Source organism: Camelus dromedarius, chromosome 20 (assembly GCF_036321535.1).
Source record: "Camelus dromedarius isolate mCamDro1 chromosome 20, mCamDro1.pat, whole genome shotgun sequence".
NCBI classification, from domain to species: domain Eukaryota; kingdom Metazoa; phylum Chordata; class Mammalia; order Artiodactyla; family Camelidae; genus Camelus; species Camelus dromedarius.
Window position 1 is genome coordinate 36,984,903 of NC_087455.1, and position 20,093 is coordinate 37,004,995.

Here is a 20,093-nt window from a genome sequence, read left to right on the forward strand (position 1 = left end):
AATTTTTGTAGATGAAATAGGAAACATTATCAAGAAATGACCCCTGAAAAGCACCAGAGAACAGATGACTTCAATGGAAGATTCTCTAAAGGAGGATTCAACAAAACCTTCAGAGAGGAGATGTTCCAAAGTGTGACACATTGCTTAAAAGCATTGAAAAAGAATGTTAATAAGAAGAAAAGCATTGATAACTAGATCTGATAAAGACAGTACAAAAAAGAAAATTATACTTCAATACCACTGAAGAAAAATGATGCAAAAGTACCAAATAAAAAAATTAATACACAGAATCCAAACCATATTAAGGATAAAATAGAGGTATGGCCAAAATATTGGAGTAGGAAAACTGAGCTCACCTCCCTCTATGGGCACGGTAATCACAACTATTCACAGAGCAGCTATCTGGGAGAGCAACCTGAAGATGAGCATAAAAGATGTTCCACAAATAACAATATAAAAGGAAACCACAGCAGGAGAGGGAGACGGGGCAGAGATGCAGTGCAGTCAAGGACCACACTGCAGGGAGGCAGCCCACAAGGCGGGAGGCAATCACAACTGCATGGTCCCAGTGAGTGAGGGGTCCTGCCCCATCTCAGGCTCCCCAGCCTGGGCGTCCTATAGCAGAAAGGTGAGCCCCCAGAAAGTCTGGCTTTGAAGGCTAGGAGGACTTGCACACAGGAGAGTCCAGAGGGCTGTGGGAGCAGAGACTCCCCTCTTAAAGAGTGTTTGCAAAGGCTCACATGTCCCAAATCCCAGCGTGATGGCAGTGACTTAAAATGATCCTGGGTCAGACCCGACTGCTGATCTTGGAAGGTCTCCCAGAGAGACAGGAGGTGACTGGGACTCTCCCTCATGATGCTCAGGCTAGCCATTTTCGAGACCTTGCTCTAACACAAAGACACTGGTGCTGGCAAGTGGCATTGTGAAACCCTCTCCCTACTCTAACATCACTGCAGGCACACTTACCCACCAGCGGACCAGCACCATCCTGGGACCACCAGGGTCAGCCACCTGGGGATGAAGCCCTGACCACCAGCCTGAATACCCCCAGGATATTCTAAACTTCATTTGTGGCAGTTTCCAGCAGACAACCAGGCCAGGGAGTAGGCCCAGCTACACTCTAAAAGGGTCCACACAGCCCACAAAGGGGGAGTGCTCAGATCATACAGCTCTGGTGACCAGAGAGGAGTGTGCTGCTGGGGCCCACAAGACAACGCCTGCGTAAGGCCACTTATCTAACATACTGAAACATAACTGACTTACCTGGTAGATAGAAATAAACACAAAGATTTGAGCAAAATGATGACACAGGGGAATATGTTCCAAATAAGGGAAGAAGACAAAAGCTCAAAAAAATTAAACAAAGTAGAGACAGTCAGTCTATCTGATACAGAGTTTAAGGTACTGATCATAAAAATGCTCAGTGAGCTTAGGAGAAGAATGGATGAACACAGAGAGAATTTTAACAAACAATTAGAAAATATAAAGAAGAACCAGAGATGAAGAATACAATAAAAGAAATAAAAAATACACAAAAAATTCAACAGCAGATTAGATGATACCAGAAAAACAGATCAGTGAACTGGAAGACAGATCAGGGGAAACCACCCAAACTAGACAGAAGAAAGAAAAAAAGAATTTTTTAAAGTGAAGATAGTTGAAGGGACTTGTGGGACAACATCACACAAACTAACATTGGCATTATAGGGGTTGCAAAAGGAGATGAGGAGAGAAAGGGTAGGATAACTTATTTGAAGAAATAAAGGCTGAAAACTTTCCTAATCTGGGAAAGGAAGCAGAAATCCAGGTCCAGGAAGCGCAGAGAATTCCAAACAAGATGAACCCAAAGAAGTTTACATTGAAACACATTACAATTAAAACGCCAAACTTACGGAAAGAACTGTAAAAGCAGCAAAAGAAGAGCAGCTAGTTACATGGGAGGGGCTCCCATGAAGCTATAAGCTGACGTTAAGCAGAAACTTTACAGACCGATGGGGGTGGCATAACACGTTCAAAATAATGAAAGAAAAAGAATCTACAACCAAGAATGCTTTATTCAGCAAGGACTTTTTTTCAGATTTGAAGGAGAGACGAAGTGTTACAAACAAGCAAAAGCTAAAAAGCGTTCAGTACATTAAACTGGCTTTACAAGAAACGGTAAAGAGACTTCTCTACTTTGAAAAGGGAAGACCAGAACTAGAAATAAGAAAATCACCAAACTAAAATCTCATTGATAAAGAAAAACAAAAAGACAGTAGATACCCACTTATGAAGCTATCAGGTCAAAAGACAAAAGCAGTAGAATCATCTATATCCACAGTAAGTTGTTAAGAGAGTCACAAAACAAAAATATGCAAAATAAGATGTCAAAGAAATTAAATGTGGAAGGATGAGTAAAAATGCAGGATTCTTAGAATGCATTTGAACTTAAGCGATCATCACCTTGTTATATATGAACCTCATGGTAACCACAAAACAAAAACTTACCAGAGATACACAGTCAATAAAAGAGATAGAAATCCAAAAATAGCACCAAAGATAGTCATCAAATCACAAAGGAAGAGAATAAAAGAAGAAAGGAATAAAAATAACTGCAAAATATCAGAAAACAATGAACAAAATGGCAGTAAGTAGATAACTATCAATATTTACTTTAAAAGTTAATGAACTAGTTTCTGGGCCAAGATGGCTGAGTAGAGAGACTCACAGCTCGCCCTCTGGAAATCCACCAAGAGTTACAGAGCCATGAAATCACACGGAGCACCTACTGAACTCTGGCAGAGTGTCCCTCACTTTGAAATACAGGATTCTCACAAAACCCAGTAAGTATAAAAAAAGGGGGGAAAAAAGAAAAAAGAAAAAGAAAATTGGTGTGGGGCCAGTCCTGGGGGAGGGAGCGGCAAAGGAAGAGAGGCGCCCTCATGTCAGGACGCCTCCCTCCAGCCAAGGGGTCAGCGGGGACAGAAGTGGAGCTCCCGCGGCTCAGAGGGGAAAGTGGCAGGCTCCTGGCAGACAGAACTAAAGAGAAACCGGCATGTAAGGTCCCTGCGATCGCCAGCCCTAGACATGAGCCGGCAGGGACAAGCTGGGACTGGCTGCTGGAGATCAGTGACGAGTCTGGGGACAGGGCTGGGGCCCGCTGCACAGAGGAGCCTCAGGGGACTGGAGGGCGGTGTGAGCTCTGGCTGGGGGTGTGGGCGGAACACCACAGCCTGGGACCCCCTTAAAAAAGCACCACTCCTGGTGCACATTGGGCGGAGGGATGCAACACAGCCAGACCATGGCCCCTGCCCCGTTGTTGATTAGTTCTCACGAGAAGAGAGGTGGGGCTCCATCATAGCCAGTGATGTTGTATGGAGGTGGGGCTGAAAGCTGGATCCATTCCCAGTGGCCCTGCAGCTTCATAGGTGGGACAGAGATTTGTTTACAGCCCCAGGCAGAGAGGGTGGATTTGATGCCTTTGCGAACCCATGCGTCTGGGATGAACAGGCAGTGAGCAGAGTTCTGGCACACCGCGGGGGGCCAATACAGGTATTTACAATAGGCCAGCATCCCTCACTGTAGGCAGAGGCAGGGCTGGGGTCTGCACTGACCCTGTGGTGCACCACGGCTTCAGGTGTGTGACTGCACACTCGCTACGGTGGGTCCTAGCACCTGGCACTGGCAGGTCTGCACTGGTGGTTCTGGGAGCCCAGAACCTGGGGGACACCAGAGCAGGTGGCTGGCATTCCTGCAGCTAAGGTGGGGACAAAGGCAGCGTCAATAAAGAGTTCTTTGTAAGCCTGCATAACAAATGACAGACAACACCACAGAGGGCACTTCCCAGTGGACATCTCCTGCGGAGGCACACACTCAGCGACCCTTGGTCCCAGCTGCAGCCCTCCAACCCTGCCTACCACACACCACAGCTCAGAAACGGGTCTAGAAGCCTCTATTCCAGCAACAGGGGAGCAGACCTTGTTTTCAGAAAACAGAAGTAGAGTTATAAATAAATAGAAAGAACAAGCAGGTAGTTGCCAGAGGGTGGATGGTGGGGAGAGTCTAGTCAGCAACTATGCACTGTCTTTGCCTGGTAGCAGATCTCAGCTAGGCTTATCATAGTGATCATTTTGAAATTTACAGAAATATTGAATCACCATATTATGTAATTATAAGATAAATAAGTACAATATGATAAATATAATCCTATTATATTAATATTAATAAAATTAATACTGCTGAATGTTATATGTAGAACTTGTTAAGAGAGTCAATCCTAAGAGTTCTCAACACAAGGAAAAATATTTATTTCCTATCTCTTTAATTTTGCATCTGTAAGAGATGATGGATGCCCATTGAAATGACTGTGACAATAATTTCATGACGTACGCATGCACACCTTATACGTACAGCGCTGTATGTCAATTGTATCTCAATAAAACTGGAAGAAAAACTTGAATTGACAAAAAAAATCTTCATATAATAAATAAAGCACCAGTTGCCTTTCCTTTGCCACTGTCCCCCTCCCTTTATTCCCAAGTTTGCATGTGCATACCTGAATCACCCCTCCCAAGAAGGACACAGCTGCAGCAACACTGATCCTTTGCATCTCAAAGTCAGATAACCCCAGCACACTCGTGTTGCTCTGCGCGGTAAGGTTCTGGCTGCTCAGGGGGACCAGCCGCTCCACTGCATTGGCTGATATTAGGGATGTCAAGGCAAAGGTACCTAGAAGAGTTGGGGAGCGGGGGAAATCTTCTATTAGTAACACACCCAATAAACATAACTGGCTTCCGCCATTGAAGTTGAACCTATGTTGTAAAACCAAAACAGATCTACGAGACGTCCTCTCCTCTGCACTCCCATGCCTCCACCCTTCACTCTGCTCCATGGAATAAATAGAAACTCACCTACACATACACATATTTCTTCGACCTACAGCCATGCCATCTACTTGCTACCCCTCCCCAAGCCATACATTTTCCCGCCTCTCTGCAAACCTGCATAGAGAATGACCTCAGGACAGGGATTAAGACCATGGTCTGGACTTGAATCCAGTTTCTCCATTTATCACAACTGTGACTTTAGGTGAGGGTAGAGCTCAGTAGTAGAGCATGCTTAGGATGCACGAGGTCCTGGGTTCAATCCCCGGTATCTCCACTAAAATGAATGAATGAATGAATGAATGAATAAAATTATCCCCCTAAAAATAAAGTATAATAAACATAAAAAATAAGAACAATCATGATGTAAAGCACATCACTCAGAGATTAAATTGCCTCATCTGTAAAATGGGGATAACAACACCTACATTTCAGAGTTTAAGGAGAAAGTGAGATGATGAATATGAAAACCTCAACAGGCTCAGTGGATAAATATGGCTCTTTACTGAATCTGGGACTCTTTGCCTGAAACGTTCGCTCCTCCAATCTGCCTGTGAAAACACTCTCGTCTTTCCTGGTCTGGCTCAAATCCTACAGGCAGCAAAAATCCAACCCAGACCCCCCAGGCCAGGTTTAACCTTTCTACACCGCTGTTACAGCACAACAGCATGCTGTGACCCCTAAAATGCCTGCACATACCATCTCTGGGTCCTGTAACTAGGTGAAGTTCAACGGCATTTCCCAGGCATTGTCCTGGCTGCACACAAATGCAGGACCATTTTCCGTGTGTTCCCCTCTTCCTGACAAGAGTTCAGATGCCTCTCGTCTTGGCACAGCATTTCTGAGAATCCAGCCATACTGGCAGGGAAATGCCAGTTCCCACAGAGAGGGTTCAGCTCTCTCGGATCAAAGAAACAAACTGCAATATTTGTCCACATTCACCCCACTCAAACCTTGCTTTGCTCCAGATCATAAGTGACACTTCATGGGAAAAAAAAAAAAAAAAGCCTGTGGTAAGATGTAGATATCTCAACAAACAGCATGCAGGCTCATAGGGCAAGAGAGACAGGTCAAACAGAAAAAAGCCTCGTGGAAACCCAACACCAACAATCCTTTGGTTTTCCAGGGTAAGCGAGGCTGTGTGGGGGGTAGTTGAGAATAGGGTGGTGGCTGCAGCCTCCAACAAGCCTCGCCTTAAACCCCAGGACTGCCATCTCAATCTCTTTATCTAAAGACAGACAGCATTCCTCACCCAGTGGGGTTGTTATGCGCCTTAAATGAAATAACGCAATAGATCACATATCACAATATGTGGCATGTAGTTAGCACCTAAAAAAGATAATTCCTGTTGAGATTAAATTCAGAATGCTCTGTTATGGTCTATCATTCTGTGTTCCCTGTTCCATTGAGTTGATGGTACATAAATACATAAATTGAATGTAGTTCTCTTAGGGAGCTGTCACTCTCGGTAAATCATCAATCAGTATCAACCATTGTGACTACTGTTCTCACCATAATGTACTAAATCAAGAACACATCAAGGAACAAATAAATCGAATGATCAGAGACAAGATCCTGGCATCCAGGATGGGCAACACCAAATAAGGAACATTTGCCATACAATCTGCTCTTAATAAGGTTTAATTTTTCAAGATATATTGCAACAGAATTTCTCCAAGTCTGATATGCCTGAGAATAAAAAGGTGTGTATTTTGGTCTTCAAATCTCCTAGAGCATGGAGCAAAACGATTTGTACAGAAGCCACTGAACAAATGACTGCAGAACTGAAAACAAAGATGTTTGGGAGTTAAATTTGAGTGTAGACCTGTCTTTCCTGGAATTTGGAGAAAAATAAGAAGGAACTGAACAGGTAAGAGAGAAAGGCCACCTAAAGGGTTTTGTTGAGGAAAGAGAAGTGAGCCTCACCTGTGTGGGAGTCACATGCCAAGAACTTCTCCACATGGAGAGCTTGCCAGCAATGGATATGGGGATACCCACTGCGCCAATATGGTTGTAGGAGCGAGTCCTGCCTCTTTTGAAAGGATGATGCTGTGCTGTCTCTGAGACAGCTGAGAACAGTCAAGGATGCTGACGCTGCCGGTGAGGGTGTGGGAACGACATTTTACCTTCTCTATCTCACAAATTTTGCCTTTGTCTTTATCTTATCCCTACTGCCTCTCTGCTCTTTCCCTCACTCTGGTTGGGTTTTAAGTCTAGGAGTGGTACCTGTAAAATACCAGTGACCCCACCCAGCCGCTTAGCGGTACTGTGGGCGGCAGGGCTTCATAAGAAGTGAACTGGGGCCTCAGAATTGGACAGACCCAAGTTCAAATTCCTGCTCAAGTTACCTAACCTCTCTCAGCTTCCTTATTTATAAGATGATGATAAAACATCTAGTCACAAAACCTGGGTAGAGATCAAATGAGATTTCATACGTAAAAATCTTTTATCACAAGACTCATGACATCATAGGCCTTTGGTAAATAACTGTTTGCTCATTTTTGTTTCTTTTGGAGAGTTCCCTCTATGCTCTCCCTAATGTTTTCTCTAAATTGCTGAACAGACTTTTCTCTTTAAAAATTTTCCCTCTAATTTAGAAGATAATTATTTCCTATAAATTGTCACCTATGGGTTATCTTCAACAATTTTGTTTCCAATGGATTCATACCCAAATTTCTATTCTTTTCCTTTTTATTCGAAGACATGTTCTTTGCAAGTCACAAGAAGCAATGATTTACTCCTTTTTAATATATATAATGCAAATTTTTAATTAAAATAAGAAAATAATCCATTGTTAAGAAAAATAGTGTATTTGGTTTCTTTACATTCTAGCTTTTGAATTATTTGCTTTTAAAGATATCTTACGTATGATTCATTATTGCATTTAGTAATTCAGTATTGCATTCTGACTATCTGCGTTGGAGGTAAAATCCCAGATAAAGTGATTTTTCTTTATAAAAGCAACAACAATCTCTTAACAGGAAAATGGAAATAGTAGTTCCCACACACACACATACACCAAAATAAAGGACAGCAACATTATTGGAAAGAGAATCTGTTCTCTGTATTAACTGTTTGCAGGGACTTCAGGTGAGATACATATACACATACATACATCATATATAAATAATGTTAATGTTATTAATGTTTTATTGATAACTGTTTCCAATATTAATATTAAAATTAAAATATAGAGTCCTATATAAAAGTTATATATATGTGTGTGTGTGTGTGTAAATATAATACCATGAGGGAAAAGGATCATTGCTTCTTTATTGAGTCTAAAGAATTCTAAGTCTATTGGGATAAAAAAAGAGAGGAGAAAGTCCAGCTGGCTCTGTCCTTTGGAGGAGTACATATGCAGAAATAAAATGTGTTAAGCACTTATTGTGTTATACAGTGACTATAGTAAAGTCTGTAAATTACATGTCTTTTGAAATCTATATTATCTATTTAGTAGACTACAAGATTCCTATAGCTGTTAATAATATTTGCTAAATACAACGTCTTACGTAAATGGCAATTTCAAAACCCTGCCACCAGTAAAATGTCTATAATGATTCCTTAGGAAATAAAGCGGTTTATGTAAATGCACACTTAGGAATATCAAGGTAAGTATTTTGATTTTTTTAAAGTAATTATGTTCTATTGGGAAACTTTTTTAAACCTTTTTCTTTTATCCTTTAACAGAGGAAATGCTTTGAGGTCAGCTCTAAAATAATCTGCTTTTTCTTGCTAATGACATATTTAAATGTTTTCAAAAATGAAAATAAATTGTTAGGAAATTAGAGATCAGGAAAATTTGAATATAATAGGCTTCAAGGACCTCTAATTCATTATAGTGCTTTTCTCCTTTCACATCAAGACAAAAGGAAAGTCCATTCTTGAGCAGCTGGTTGTAGAGAAAAAAGGCTTCAGCTTCAGATTTGGCCATACCTGGGTTGCAATCCATGCATCTGCAAGGTAATCTGTGCTCTCACAGAAAGCTTTACGAAATTCAGGGCTGTTTTTTAACCTAAATATGCAAATAATAATGTCCATTTAAAAGGACTGTATTGAGATAAAATAAAATAACAAATGTAAACCTCTTAACAAAGCATCTAATATACAGTACATCCAAGGTTCTCAAATTTAAGTAAATATATACACATACATGCATACACAGATAGACAGATAGATTTAGAAAAAACACCTGGAGATTGTGTGAAAATACTGATTCAGAATCAATAGATTTGGAGCAAGAACCAAGGTCTCGCATTTTTAGCCAGCTTCCACACAACACTGATCCTGCTGGTGCGTGACCATACTACAGGCAGCTGTGCGGTACGTCTGGTAACTGCTGATCCTGTCTCCCATGACAAAGTTCACTGACACAAGAAGCCAAATTTACATAAATAAAACATTATTTTAGGGGTTAATTTCTGCATGAGGAAAATGCATGTACCAATGTACCAGTGCTGCAGACAGAATCGTGGCCTTCCAAATGAGTCCATATCCTGTAAGTAGTGCGCTACATGGCAAAGGGTAATTAACGCTTCAGATGGAATTAAGGTTGCTAATCAGCTGACCTTAAAATAAGCAGATTATCCTAAATTGTCCAGGCAGGCCCCGTGTAATCATAGTGGCCCTTTAAATATGGAAGATGGAGGCAAAAGATCAGAATTGGAAAGAGGTTTAAAGATGCCACACCGTTGGCTGTGAAGATGGAGGAAGGTGCCTCGCACCAGGCATGCAGGGGCCTCTAGAAGCTGGAAAAGTTAAGAAAATGAATTGTTCCCTAGAACTTTCAGAAAGGAATGCAGCCCACCGACACCTCAGTTTTAGACCTATGAGCCTTGTTTCAGACTTCTGATCTCTAAAACTGTAGGATAATAAAGTTTTCTTCAGTAACACAAACTGACCACTGAAGAAACTGACACGAAAATGTATTCCTTACAGACTGAGATCTTACATACACAAAATGGACAGAAATGCCTTCATGGATCTTTCCTCTTATGTGTTTTTATTATTATTATCTTCATATGTAAGATGAAGTTACCATTTTTCGCGATGATAACTAATAGCTTTCGTTAATTCTTACGTAGCAAGCACTAAATTAGACACTTGCACATCAATCATCTCATCTAGTACTCATGGCAATCATGATTGTTTTTGACATTTTACTATCAAGAAAGCAGCAAATAGACCTTTAAAACTTTGCCCAAGGTCATGCAGATAGCAAAGGGCAAATGAGACAAACACCCAGGTCTAACTCCCAAACCCGTGTTTTTCACCAGCCTGCTCTAGTATCAGATTACCCGTGGCGGTCCACATTTTATTTGGTAATGCAAAGCTAGGCAATGTAAGAGATGTAATAATAGCGGGCAATTACAGAATCTAGCTTGGAAGAAACGTAAACAATTGCTTAATCCAAATAACAGTTACATGGAAAATAATGTTCAATATTTGAGTAACTAAATTTTAGAGTCTTTTCTTTTCCTCAAAGTGCTTACTTGCATTTCATTATAAGTTCAGGACATTTATCCTTCTCTTACATTCTTTTTACAACTTAAAAATGTGCAGAATCTTTAACAATAACCTTGGTTACATAGAAACATAGTAACAAATTCCGGTATGTATGGAGGCACAGAAAGTTGAATGTCTTGCACTAATATTTGCTGATAATATTTGCCCTAATATTATCAGGAGTGAAGTTAGCATTGCTTTGGAAGTGTTATCAGTAACAAACAACCACTTTTAAGTCCCTTTCATCAGTAACATGAGAAGCATAAGCATAGACAGAAATTATTACCTGTGGAAACATGGCGTCCCATTCCAAATACGGCGTAAATGATGGCAGGAAACAGAGACCCATACAGACCAAACACTGGATGCACAGATGAGAGGACAGCAAAGGCCAGCCCTGTGAAGAAGATCGGGGCAAACAGGACCATTTTATAACCCCGAGACACAGTCCACTACAAAATAAAACGGATATTGGCTTATTTAATGATGAAAGGAACCATAATGTAATTACTCTACTTGCTCAGTGAGAGGCTAGCATCCCTGTCCTAAATAACAGAAAATTCACTCATTAATTAGCTCGTATTTACATTTCAATTCTGAAACACTTCTTTTTGGCCTATTACTTTTCCCCTGAATTGCAGAGATGTCTACAAGAAGACATTGGATCAGAGTGTCTTACTGGTACAAGTGATGGCACCATAGAGAAATATCTCCATACACACTTAGAGAATCATTTTCACATGTTCATCCTCTTCACACAAAAGCATTTGTGAGATAGTCAGAACTCGGAGCAATGCCACTGACAGATCAGAAGCCTGACATGAAAGGTGACTAAGTCTGGGCAAAGAGGACGCACACATTCAGTGCTGCCTGGTTGGCTGGCTGGCTGGCCGGCCCAAGACTGTGTGTCACAGTGGCTGGGCCAAGCTGCGAATCCATGCACGTCTCATAACTTGACCCCAGCCTATATGTAGGTTCAATTTCTTAGAGTGAAAAAAATCAACTTCGTTTATTCGAAGAATAGGTAAGGAGTAACTCATCACTGCTCACTTTTATTCTTAGATACTCCTGCCTGCCCAGTTTGTTATATGCACATGGAACACTTCCCTAGACGTGTCTAAATTACCACTATCCCCTTAAATGTGAGTATAAACTGATCAACGTGATCTTGTTTGTGGTTGGTCCTTGGTATTAAACAGCCAGTCCTGCTAAGTTCTGATAAGTCCATTCAAGTTTGTATGATTTAATGACAGCCATTTGACTGGACATAATGGACTCGACAAGCTACGGAAAGATTTGAGGAAGGAGATGGCCTTAGAATCCACATTACCTGAATATTAGGCCAGTTAATTATTCACGCCATGGAGCCTGGCAGTCTGGTCTCCATATCAGTACCTTTTACTGTTTAACTTTTACTGTTTTAAAGCCTGTTTAATATCTTTTAAAATAAATAAAGTCTAGTTATAGCAAATATTTTTTCAAGCAGTACAAGATGTTTCAGTTATGATTAAGATGCATGAAAGATCTACCAGTAACCTGTCCCTTCTTTATTTTTAAAAACCAACTTGGGTGCTTGCTTACTGGCCATGTATTCCTAAAAGTCCGGTGAAAATAAATAAAAAGTGGTTATAAAAGAGTCAGCGGCAGAGGCTGCTGTAGAATTTCACACAGGCAGGATGGGGGGCAGCAATCCTGATGCTGAGAAGGGCTGTGTAAAGGTGTGGGTCTTGAAGCCAGGTTAGCATTGCAAGGCTAAATACTCCCCCATCCCAACAGCCGACACCTCTTGGCATTTACGGTGTAAGCAATTTCATGAAAACATTGTGTGCATTACGTCAGTTCTATGGAAAGCAACTTTTTCTCAACCATTTTTGGAATGAGTTACCTGATAAAAATTACCTATCAAGGGGCAGAAATATAGAAATAAATACTTTCCAAGAAGGAAAAAAAATGTTGCCCACATCTCAGAAGGTCACCCAGATCTACTAAATCAACGATGGGGGCGGGGAGGGAAATATACATGCAGCATATTTAACAAAAGCACCTTGGCTGAGTCGCGTGGACACTAAACTCTGACAGATGTGGCTGACACCCACAGGACCGAGTCTGCCAGAGGTGGGCCACTGGGCTGCGTTTCCAATCTGTCTGCATCAGCAAATGTAAACACAAACCTAGGTGCAGCTGGCTTCTCTCCTCTTGCCTTGTGAATAGGTAATTCCTGTTTATCTGTTCTCTTTATTACAATAATACTCACCTCTCTTTCTCTCCGTTTATCCCAAGTAAAATCTATTTTAAAAAATTAGTCCAAATGGAATTTCTTTGGATCTCATGTATCTAATTAAAATAGAAATAATCATGGAAAACACGTGTAACTCCAGTCTTTAAACGATCTCTAGACCTATAAACGCAAAATATCACTTCAGTAGATTCTACAAGGACCACCTCAAAGGCAAAAAATCATGTGGACACTTTCTTTACCTCATATGACATTGATACTGAGCTTACATGTTAAGCAAAAGTGTCACACACTCTCAGTGAGAATCTGTTTCTCTGCTAATACGGCAATGAACAACGGCCAAGACGGAGGAGCGAACTAATTCAGAAACACAGTGCTTTACAATTTCAAGTACCCCTTCCATAGATAAGAACTAAAAAACCCAAGCCATCCTCCCATACACCCTTCCAAAAAGGAGAGAAAACTGGATCAAGTTTTCTTTCTCTGATTCATTCATTATTCTGGTTCACAATATAACCTACATTCGTATTTTCACATGCACAAACTAAAATACGTTAAATCTTCCAAAAATAATGAAAATATTAACTAGTTAATGTCACTTACAAATCAGTAAAATTATCTACACTTTTGTCCATGTTTAATAAAATAGGATATTCAATTCAATCAGAGTGGAATATAACTTTTTATTATTTGGGGGGAAAATTGCTGCAAATACTGAGAGATATTTGTATTACTTAATGTCACTTAGATGAGAGCAGAAGCAACACAACAAACAAAAGTATCAAAGAATAAAAACAAAATCCAAAGAATGCCAAAAGCAGACTGGAGAAGGGTGGGGGTGGGGAGAGAGAGAGAGAGAGAGAGAGTGACTGGAGGAGAAAACCCATAACTTGAGATCTTTAGAGGGCTGATTATTTTTAAAAATCAAAAATCAGGTATTGGTAATGCAAGTTGGATAATCCACAAAAGAGAAGTCTCTAGAAGGCTTTGAAAGACACAGTTTTTAAGAAAACATGCTTTGTAAGTGTGATAATGGTTATTACAGTAGATTAGACTCCACACCCCCACATCAATAGCATTGGTAGTTTCAGGGCTTGTAAACACTCCTCACCTTTTGAGGGGCCCTGAGTGTGAAGCTGGACACTTGTCACCCACATCCCTTTCCCCACCATCCCAGGCTGCCGTGGAAACAGCTTCCTGGACAGAGAGCCTGACCCCTGACCAAGGAGGACACGAAAGCAAGCAGAAAGGAGCTCACTCTCTGCTCTGCTCCCTGCTATCACCTCTCAGCTGAGATGGCTACAAAGTGACTTAATCACTGCTGATGAGAAAGAGAACCATTTATCACAGAGAAGTTCATGTTTTATATTTTAAGATACAGATTTTTTTAACTGAAGTATAGTTAGTTTATAATGTGTTAATTTCTGATGCACAGCATAGTGATTTAGATATATATATTTCTTTTCATATTCTTTTTCATTATAGTTTATTACAAGATGTTAAATATAGTTCCCTCTGCTATACAATAAGGCCTTACTATTTATCTTTTTGTATATAGTAGTTAGTATCTGCAAATTTTTATTTCAGCTTCAGACCAGTTTTCCATTGATTTGCATGATAGCAATTACTTAGACACTTAAAGAACACTGGAACTGCAATAATCGTGTCTAGAAACTGAATAACTTATCTGAAGTTGCGAATTGGAGCTGAAATTACAGAGAGAGAGCCACTCTATTGGAGACTTTAACTTTTCATGGTTTAGTGACCTCACTTGTTTATTGTGAGGTCAGATAGCTAAGACTCAGACACTGGTTTGACCCCGACTCTGGCATGAGTACAGAACAACAGCATTTCATAGACGGCAGCATTTAGTTACAGACCTTCAGACACCACCCAGAAAACTGCAGCTACCACAACTCAATGAAACAACTACGCCAGCAGAATTCAGGATGCCAACCCTTTTCGTAAAAGAACTTTGGACTTTCTTATGGGTTGAACTGTGTACCCCTTGCATTCATCTGTTGAAATCTTAATTCCTAGTGCCTCAGAATTATGACAGAATTATGGAAATAGGGTTGTTGCAGATGCAATTAGCTAAAATGCAGTTGTCCCAGAATATGGTGGGTTCCTAATCCAACATGACCAACAAAAGAACGCTCTGTGAAGAAACAGACAAGCACACCGGGAGAATGCCATGCAGTGATGAAGGCAGAAACCAGGATAATGATTCTGCATGCCAGGGGACACCAAAGATTGCTGGCAAACCACCAGAGATTAGGGGAGTGGCATGTAACAAATTCTCCCTCACAGCTCTCAGAAGGAATCAACTCTGCTCACACCTTGATTCTGGACTTCTAGCCTCCAGAACTGTGAGATAATGATTTTTTTTTTATTGTTTAAGTTACACAGCTTATGGTACTTTCTCACAGGACCCCTAACCAACATAGAGGTGTTAGTTTTTGGAGGGAGCAGAAAGTGAGGGGTCGTTTGATGCTGGGATGTTCACCCTCACATTCTGAACAGGATGGAAACACGTATCCTTTCAAAATATTACAGACTTTTTACTTCTTACTCACAATCCCTAAGTCTATAAATTACCATTAAAAATTGTATATTTTGAGTCATCTAAAATAACATCTAAGCAATATAGTTCCTAAATAATGTATCTAGAAATTAAGAAGCTAAATGTTAAAAAATAGTCTTTTGAATACTGCTTACTCAAAACTCACATGTAAAAGATAAAACCCCATTCAATCTCTATTATACATGGTACCATCACTAGAAACTGAGTTGTCAAGAGTCTTAGGGCACTATTTTTAGGACTCAGCTTCTATAACTCTAAGGAAATGGAGTCTATTGAATGTCTAAAAGAAAATGTGAGTAAATTTTGGCCAATCGCATTTGGAACTGTGGTCAGTCTTTTAAGGCTTTGTAGAATTGAGTTTCCACAAGAAGTAATGACTTCCACAAGAAGTAATACAATTTAATTATCTCATTAGTCTCTCCAATTTTTAGTACATAAGAAAGAAAATATTTGTAAAAATGCTAAGAACATTGACCCACACTGACCTGTTCATGCAAAGCCCTTAGAGGTTCATGGCCTCCGTTACCAGCCTGCCTCTAACCCCACCTACTGCTAGATCATTCAGCACCCATGTATAAATTAGAAAAAGGGACCCTCTGCTGGATGATCTAACCAACCTTATTTTCTAACGACTAAGGAAATGCAGTCAGAAAAGCATTGATAGCTCCTCCCCCCATTTTCTGCAAAAATGGAAAGCTTTGGTCAATTCTGAAAATACTCATTTCTCAAAATCATGTTAAAGCACTGTATTCATTTTTTGAAGTTGCCAAACAGAAACCAAACAATGGCTTTCAATTCAAACTGTTGGGCTCACAGGTGAATTACTTCATCTGGCTACAGTAGAAGAGGAGATATTTATTTTAAAACCAGAGTGAAGATTCTTATTCCAGTAAGTCATACTACATGATAAATCACAGCATTATCTCACCAGAATGTGCATCCCTGTGCACACTAAGAAGAGAATCTTAGTGAAGCTAGATCCAGGGAAGAGACTGTCATCACTGGAGCATGTCCTGTGGATCTCTGTACACATTTGGGAGGGAGCAGATCAGTGGTGTGGCATCAACTTCTCTGGCCCCAACCCAGGCTCTAACCAAGGTGCCTACACTGGGGAAAAAGTGAAAGCAGCACAGAAGTGAAGTCCCAAGACTTCAGGCCCTCGTACCTCCCAGACCAAGGTGGAGATTGCCCTCAGACTGTGGAGAAATCCAACTCTGCTACTGTTGCAACTGCTCAAACTCAATAGGGCAGAGACAATCACTGAGAATAGGAAAAGCCCAACTTGCACCTGGCTCTTGGTCCACCTCCTCTAATTCCAGACCACCCACCAAGGCAGTGGCTGCCAGCATACCCCAGGGAAAGAGGAGCCCGTTCTCACTTCAGATACAGCTCTCCCACCAAAGACAAGGGACACATGCAGACAACACAGGGATACACCTACACAAGGACACTGGGAACATGCAGACTGCATAGGGATGCCTTCAACACCAGGAAAGTTAAGTGTTTCACCTCATTTCATAGATAGAGAAAGCTAAACAAATTGAGAAGACAGAAGAATATGTTTTAAATAAAAGAATAAGAAAGAAGCCTTGAAAAGAAAAACCTTAGTGAAACAGATAATTTACCTGATAAAGAGTCCAAAGCAATAGCAGTAAGAATGCTAACTGAACTGGGAAGAAAAACAGATTAACACAATGAGAATTTTAACAAAGAACTAGAAAATATAATAAAGAACCAATCAGAGCTGAAGAATACAATAACTGAAATTAAAAATACACTATAGGGAATTAACAGCAGAACAGGTGATACAGAAAATGCTTAAGTAATCTGTAAGACAGAATAATGGAAATCACTCAGTCAGAACAGAAAAAGAAAAACAAATTAAAAGTAATGAGGACAGTTTAAGAGATCTCTGGGACACCATCAAACATACTAACTTTCACATTACAGGGGTCCTAGAAGGAGAAGAAAGAGAGAGAGCTGAGAAAGTATTTGATGAAATTATAACTGAAAACTACCCAAACATGAAGAAAGAAACAGATATCCAGGTATAGGAAGCACAGGAATCCTACATAAGATGAAGCTAAAATACCCACACCAAGACATATTATAATAAAAATGGCAAAAGTTAAATATAAAGAGAATTTTAAAGACAGCAAGAGAAAAAAAGTCACATACAAGGGAAACCCATAAGGCTGTAAGATGATTTTTTAGTACTTTGCATACCAGAACGGAGTGGCATAATATAGTTAAAGTCCTGAAAGAAAAAATGTGCAACCTAGGATCCTCTATCCAACATTCTTATCATTCAAAATGGAAGAAGAGATAAAGAACTTCACAGACAAGCAAAAACTAAAAGAGTTCATCAATACTAAATTGATCTTATGAGAAGTGTAAAAGGGTCTTGGTTAAAGACAAAAAACTGTAAAATCAACTATGACTATAATAAACAGTAAAGGGATAGACATGAGGAAGAAAAATACGACACCAAAAACATGAGGCACTGTGGGGAGAAGAGTTAAAAAGTGTAGAATTTTTAAATAAATATCAGTTTAAAACAAGTAGATCTAGTTATAGGTCAACATATATGAACTCCATGGTAACCGAAAATCAAAAACTTACAATAGCTATACAAAAACTAGAAAGAAAGAAACATAAACATAGTGCTAAAGAATATTATCAAACCACAAGGGAAGAGACTAAAAGGAGAAGAACAGAGCAGAACTACAAAAGCCAACAAGAAAACCAACAACAAAATGGCAGTAAGTATATACCTAACATAGTCAATTTAAATGTCAGTAGAATAAATATTCCAATCAAAAGACATATGATTGCCAATTGCATATAAAAAAACAAGATCAATCTATATGCTGCCGACAAGAGACTCACTTCAGAGCTAAAAACACACAGAGACTGAAAGTGAAAGGATAGAAAATGATATTCCATGAAACAGTAAATGTAAAGAAAGCTGGGGTAGCAATATTCATATCAAACAAAGTAAATTTTAAAACAAAGTTTATAATAAAAGACAATGAAGGATAGTATATAATGACAAAGAAATCAACACAAAAAGATGATACATTTGTAAACATGAGCACCTAATATAAGAGCACCTAATGTATAAAGCAAAAATTAATAGATATAAAGGGAGAAATTGATAGTAACACAGTAATGATAGAAAATTTAACATGCCCATATACATCAATGAACAGTCAAAAAAAATCAATAAGGAAACAGTGGTCTTACTTTTTTCAACTTTTTTTTATTGAGTTATAGTCATTTCACAATGTGTGTCAAATTCCAGTGTAGAGCACAATTTTTCAGTTATACATGAACATATATATATATTCATTGTCACATTTTTTTCACTGTGTGCTAACATAAGATGTTGTATACATTTCCCTGTGCTATACAGTATAATCTTGTTTTATTTATTCTACATTTTGAAATCCCAATCTGTCCCTTCCCACCCCCTGCTCCCTTGGCAACCACAAGTTTGTATTCTATGCCTATAAGTCTGTTTCTGTTTTGTATTTATGTATTTATTTTTTTTTTTTAGATTACACATATGAGCAATCTCATATGGTATTTTTCTTTCTCTTTCTGGCTTACTTCACTTAGAATGACATTCTCCAGGAACATCCATGTTGCTGCAAATGGTGTTATGTTGTTGGTTTTTATGGCTGAATAGTATTCCATTGTATAAATATACAACTTCTTCTTTATCCAGTCATCCATTGATGGACGTTCAGGCTGTTTTCATGTTTTGGCTATTGTAAAGAGTGCTGCTATGAACACTGGGGTGCAGGTGTCATCCTGAAGTAGGATTCCTTCTGGATATATGCCCAGGAGTGGGATTCCTGGATCATACAGTAAGTCTATTCCTAGTCTTTTGAGGACTCTCCACCTTGTTTTCCACAGTGGCTGTACCAAACTGTGTTCCCACCAGCAGTGTAACAGGGTTCCCTTTTCTCCATAACCTCTCCAGCATTTATTATTTGTAGACTTCTTAATGATGGCCTTTCTGACAGGTATGAGGTGATACCTCATTGCAGTTTTGATTTGCATTTCTCTAATAATTAGTGATACTGAGCATTTTTTCATGTTCCCATTGATCATTTGTATTTCTCCCTTGGAGAATTGCTTCTTTAGGTCTTCTGCCCATTTTTGGATTGGGTTGTTTGGTAGTTTCTTATTAAGTCATATGAGCTGCTTATATATTCTGGAGATCAAGCCTTTGTCGGTTTCATTTGCAAAAATTTTCTCCCATTCTGTAGGTTGTCTTTTTGTTTTACTTATGGTTTCCTTTGCTGTGCAGAAGCTTGTAAGTTTCACAAGGTCCCATTTGTTTATTCTTGCTTTTATTCCTATTGCTTGAGTAGACTGCCCTAGAAGAACATTTTTGAGATGTATGTCAGATAATGTTTTGCCTGTATTTTCTTCTAGGAGGTTTATTGTATCCTGTCTTATGTTTAAGTCTTTGATCCATTTTGAGTTTATTTTTGTGTATGGTGTAAGGGAGTGTTCTAGCTTCATTGCTTTACATGCTGCTGTCCAGTTTTCCCAACACCATTTGCTGAAGAGACTGTCTTTATTCCATTGTATATTCTTGCCTCCTTTGTCGAAAATTAGTTGACCAAAAGTTTATGGGTTCATTTCTGGGCTCTCTATTCTGTTCCATTGGTCTATATGTCTGTTTTGGTACCAGTACCATGCTATCGTGTTGATTGTAGCTCTATAGTATTGTCTGAAGTCTGGGAGAGTTATTCCTCCAGCCTCTTTCTTTCTCTTCAGTAATGCTTTGGCAATTCTCGGTCTTTTGTGGTTCCATATAAATTTTATTATGATTTGTTCTAGTTCTGTGAAATATGTCCTGGGTAACTTGATAGGGATTGTATTAAATCTG

General features: G+C 39.5%; 1 protein-coding gene across 5 annotated transcripts in view; it reads right to left on the reverse strand.

The window, feature by feature from the left end:
• SLC26A7 (solute carrier family 26 member 7) overlaps window positions 1-20,093 on the reverse strand; it is a 136,675-nt gene that overhangs the window by 88,644 nt on the left and 27,938 nt on the right. For all 5 annotated transcript variants that reach the window (XM_064476970.1, XM_010975994.3, XM_010975996.3 and 2 more), the window contains exons 3-4: window positions 10,654-10,764; window positions 4,535-4,707 (exon numbers count right to left, since the gene is read on the reverse strand). In XM_064476970.1, coding sequence (XP_064333040.1) covers window positions 4,535-4,707; window positions 10,654-10,764 — 284 coding nt within the window. The remainder of the gene's footprint in view (window positions 1-4,534; window positions 4,708-10,653; window positions 10,765-20,093) is intronic.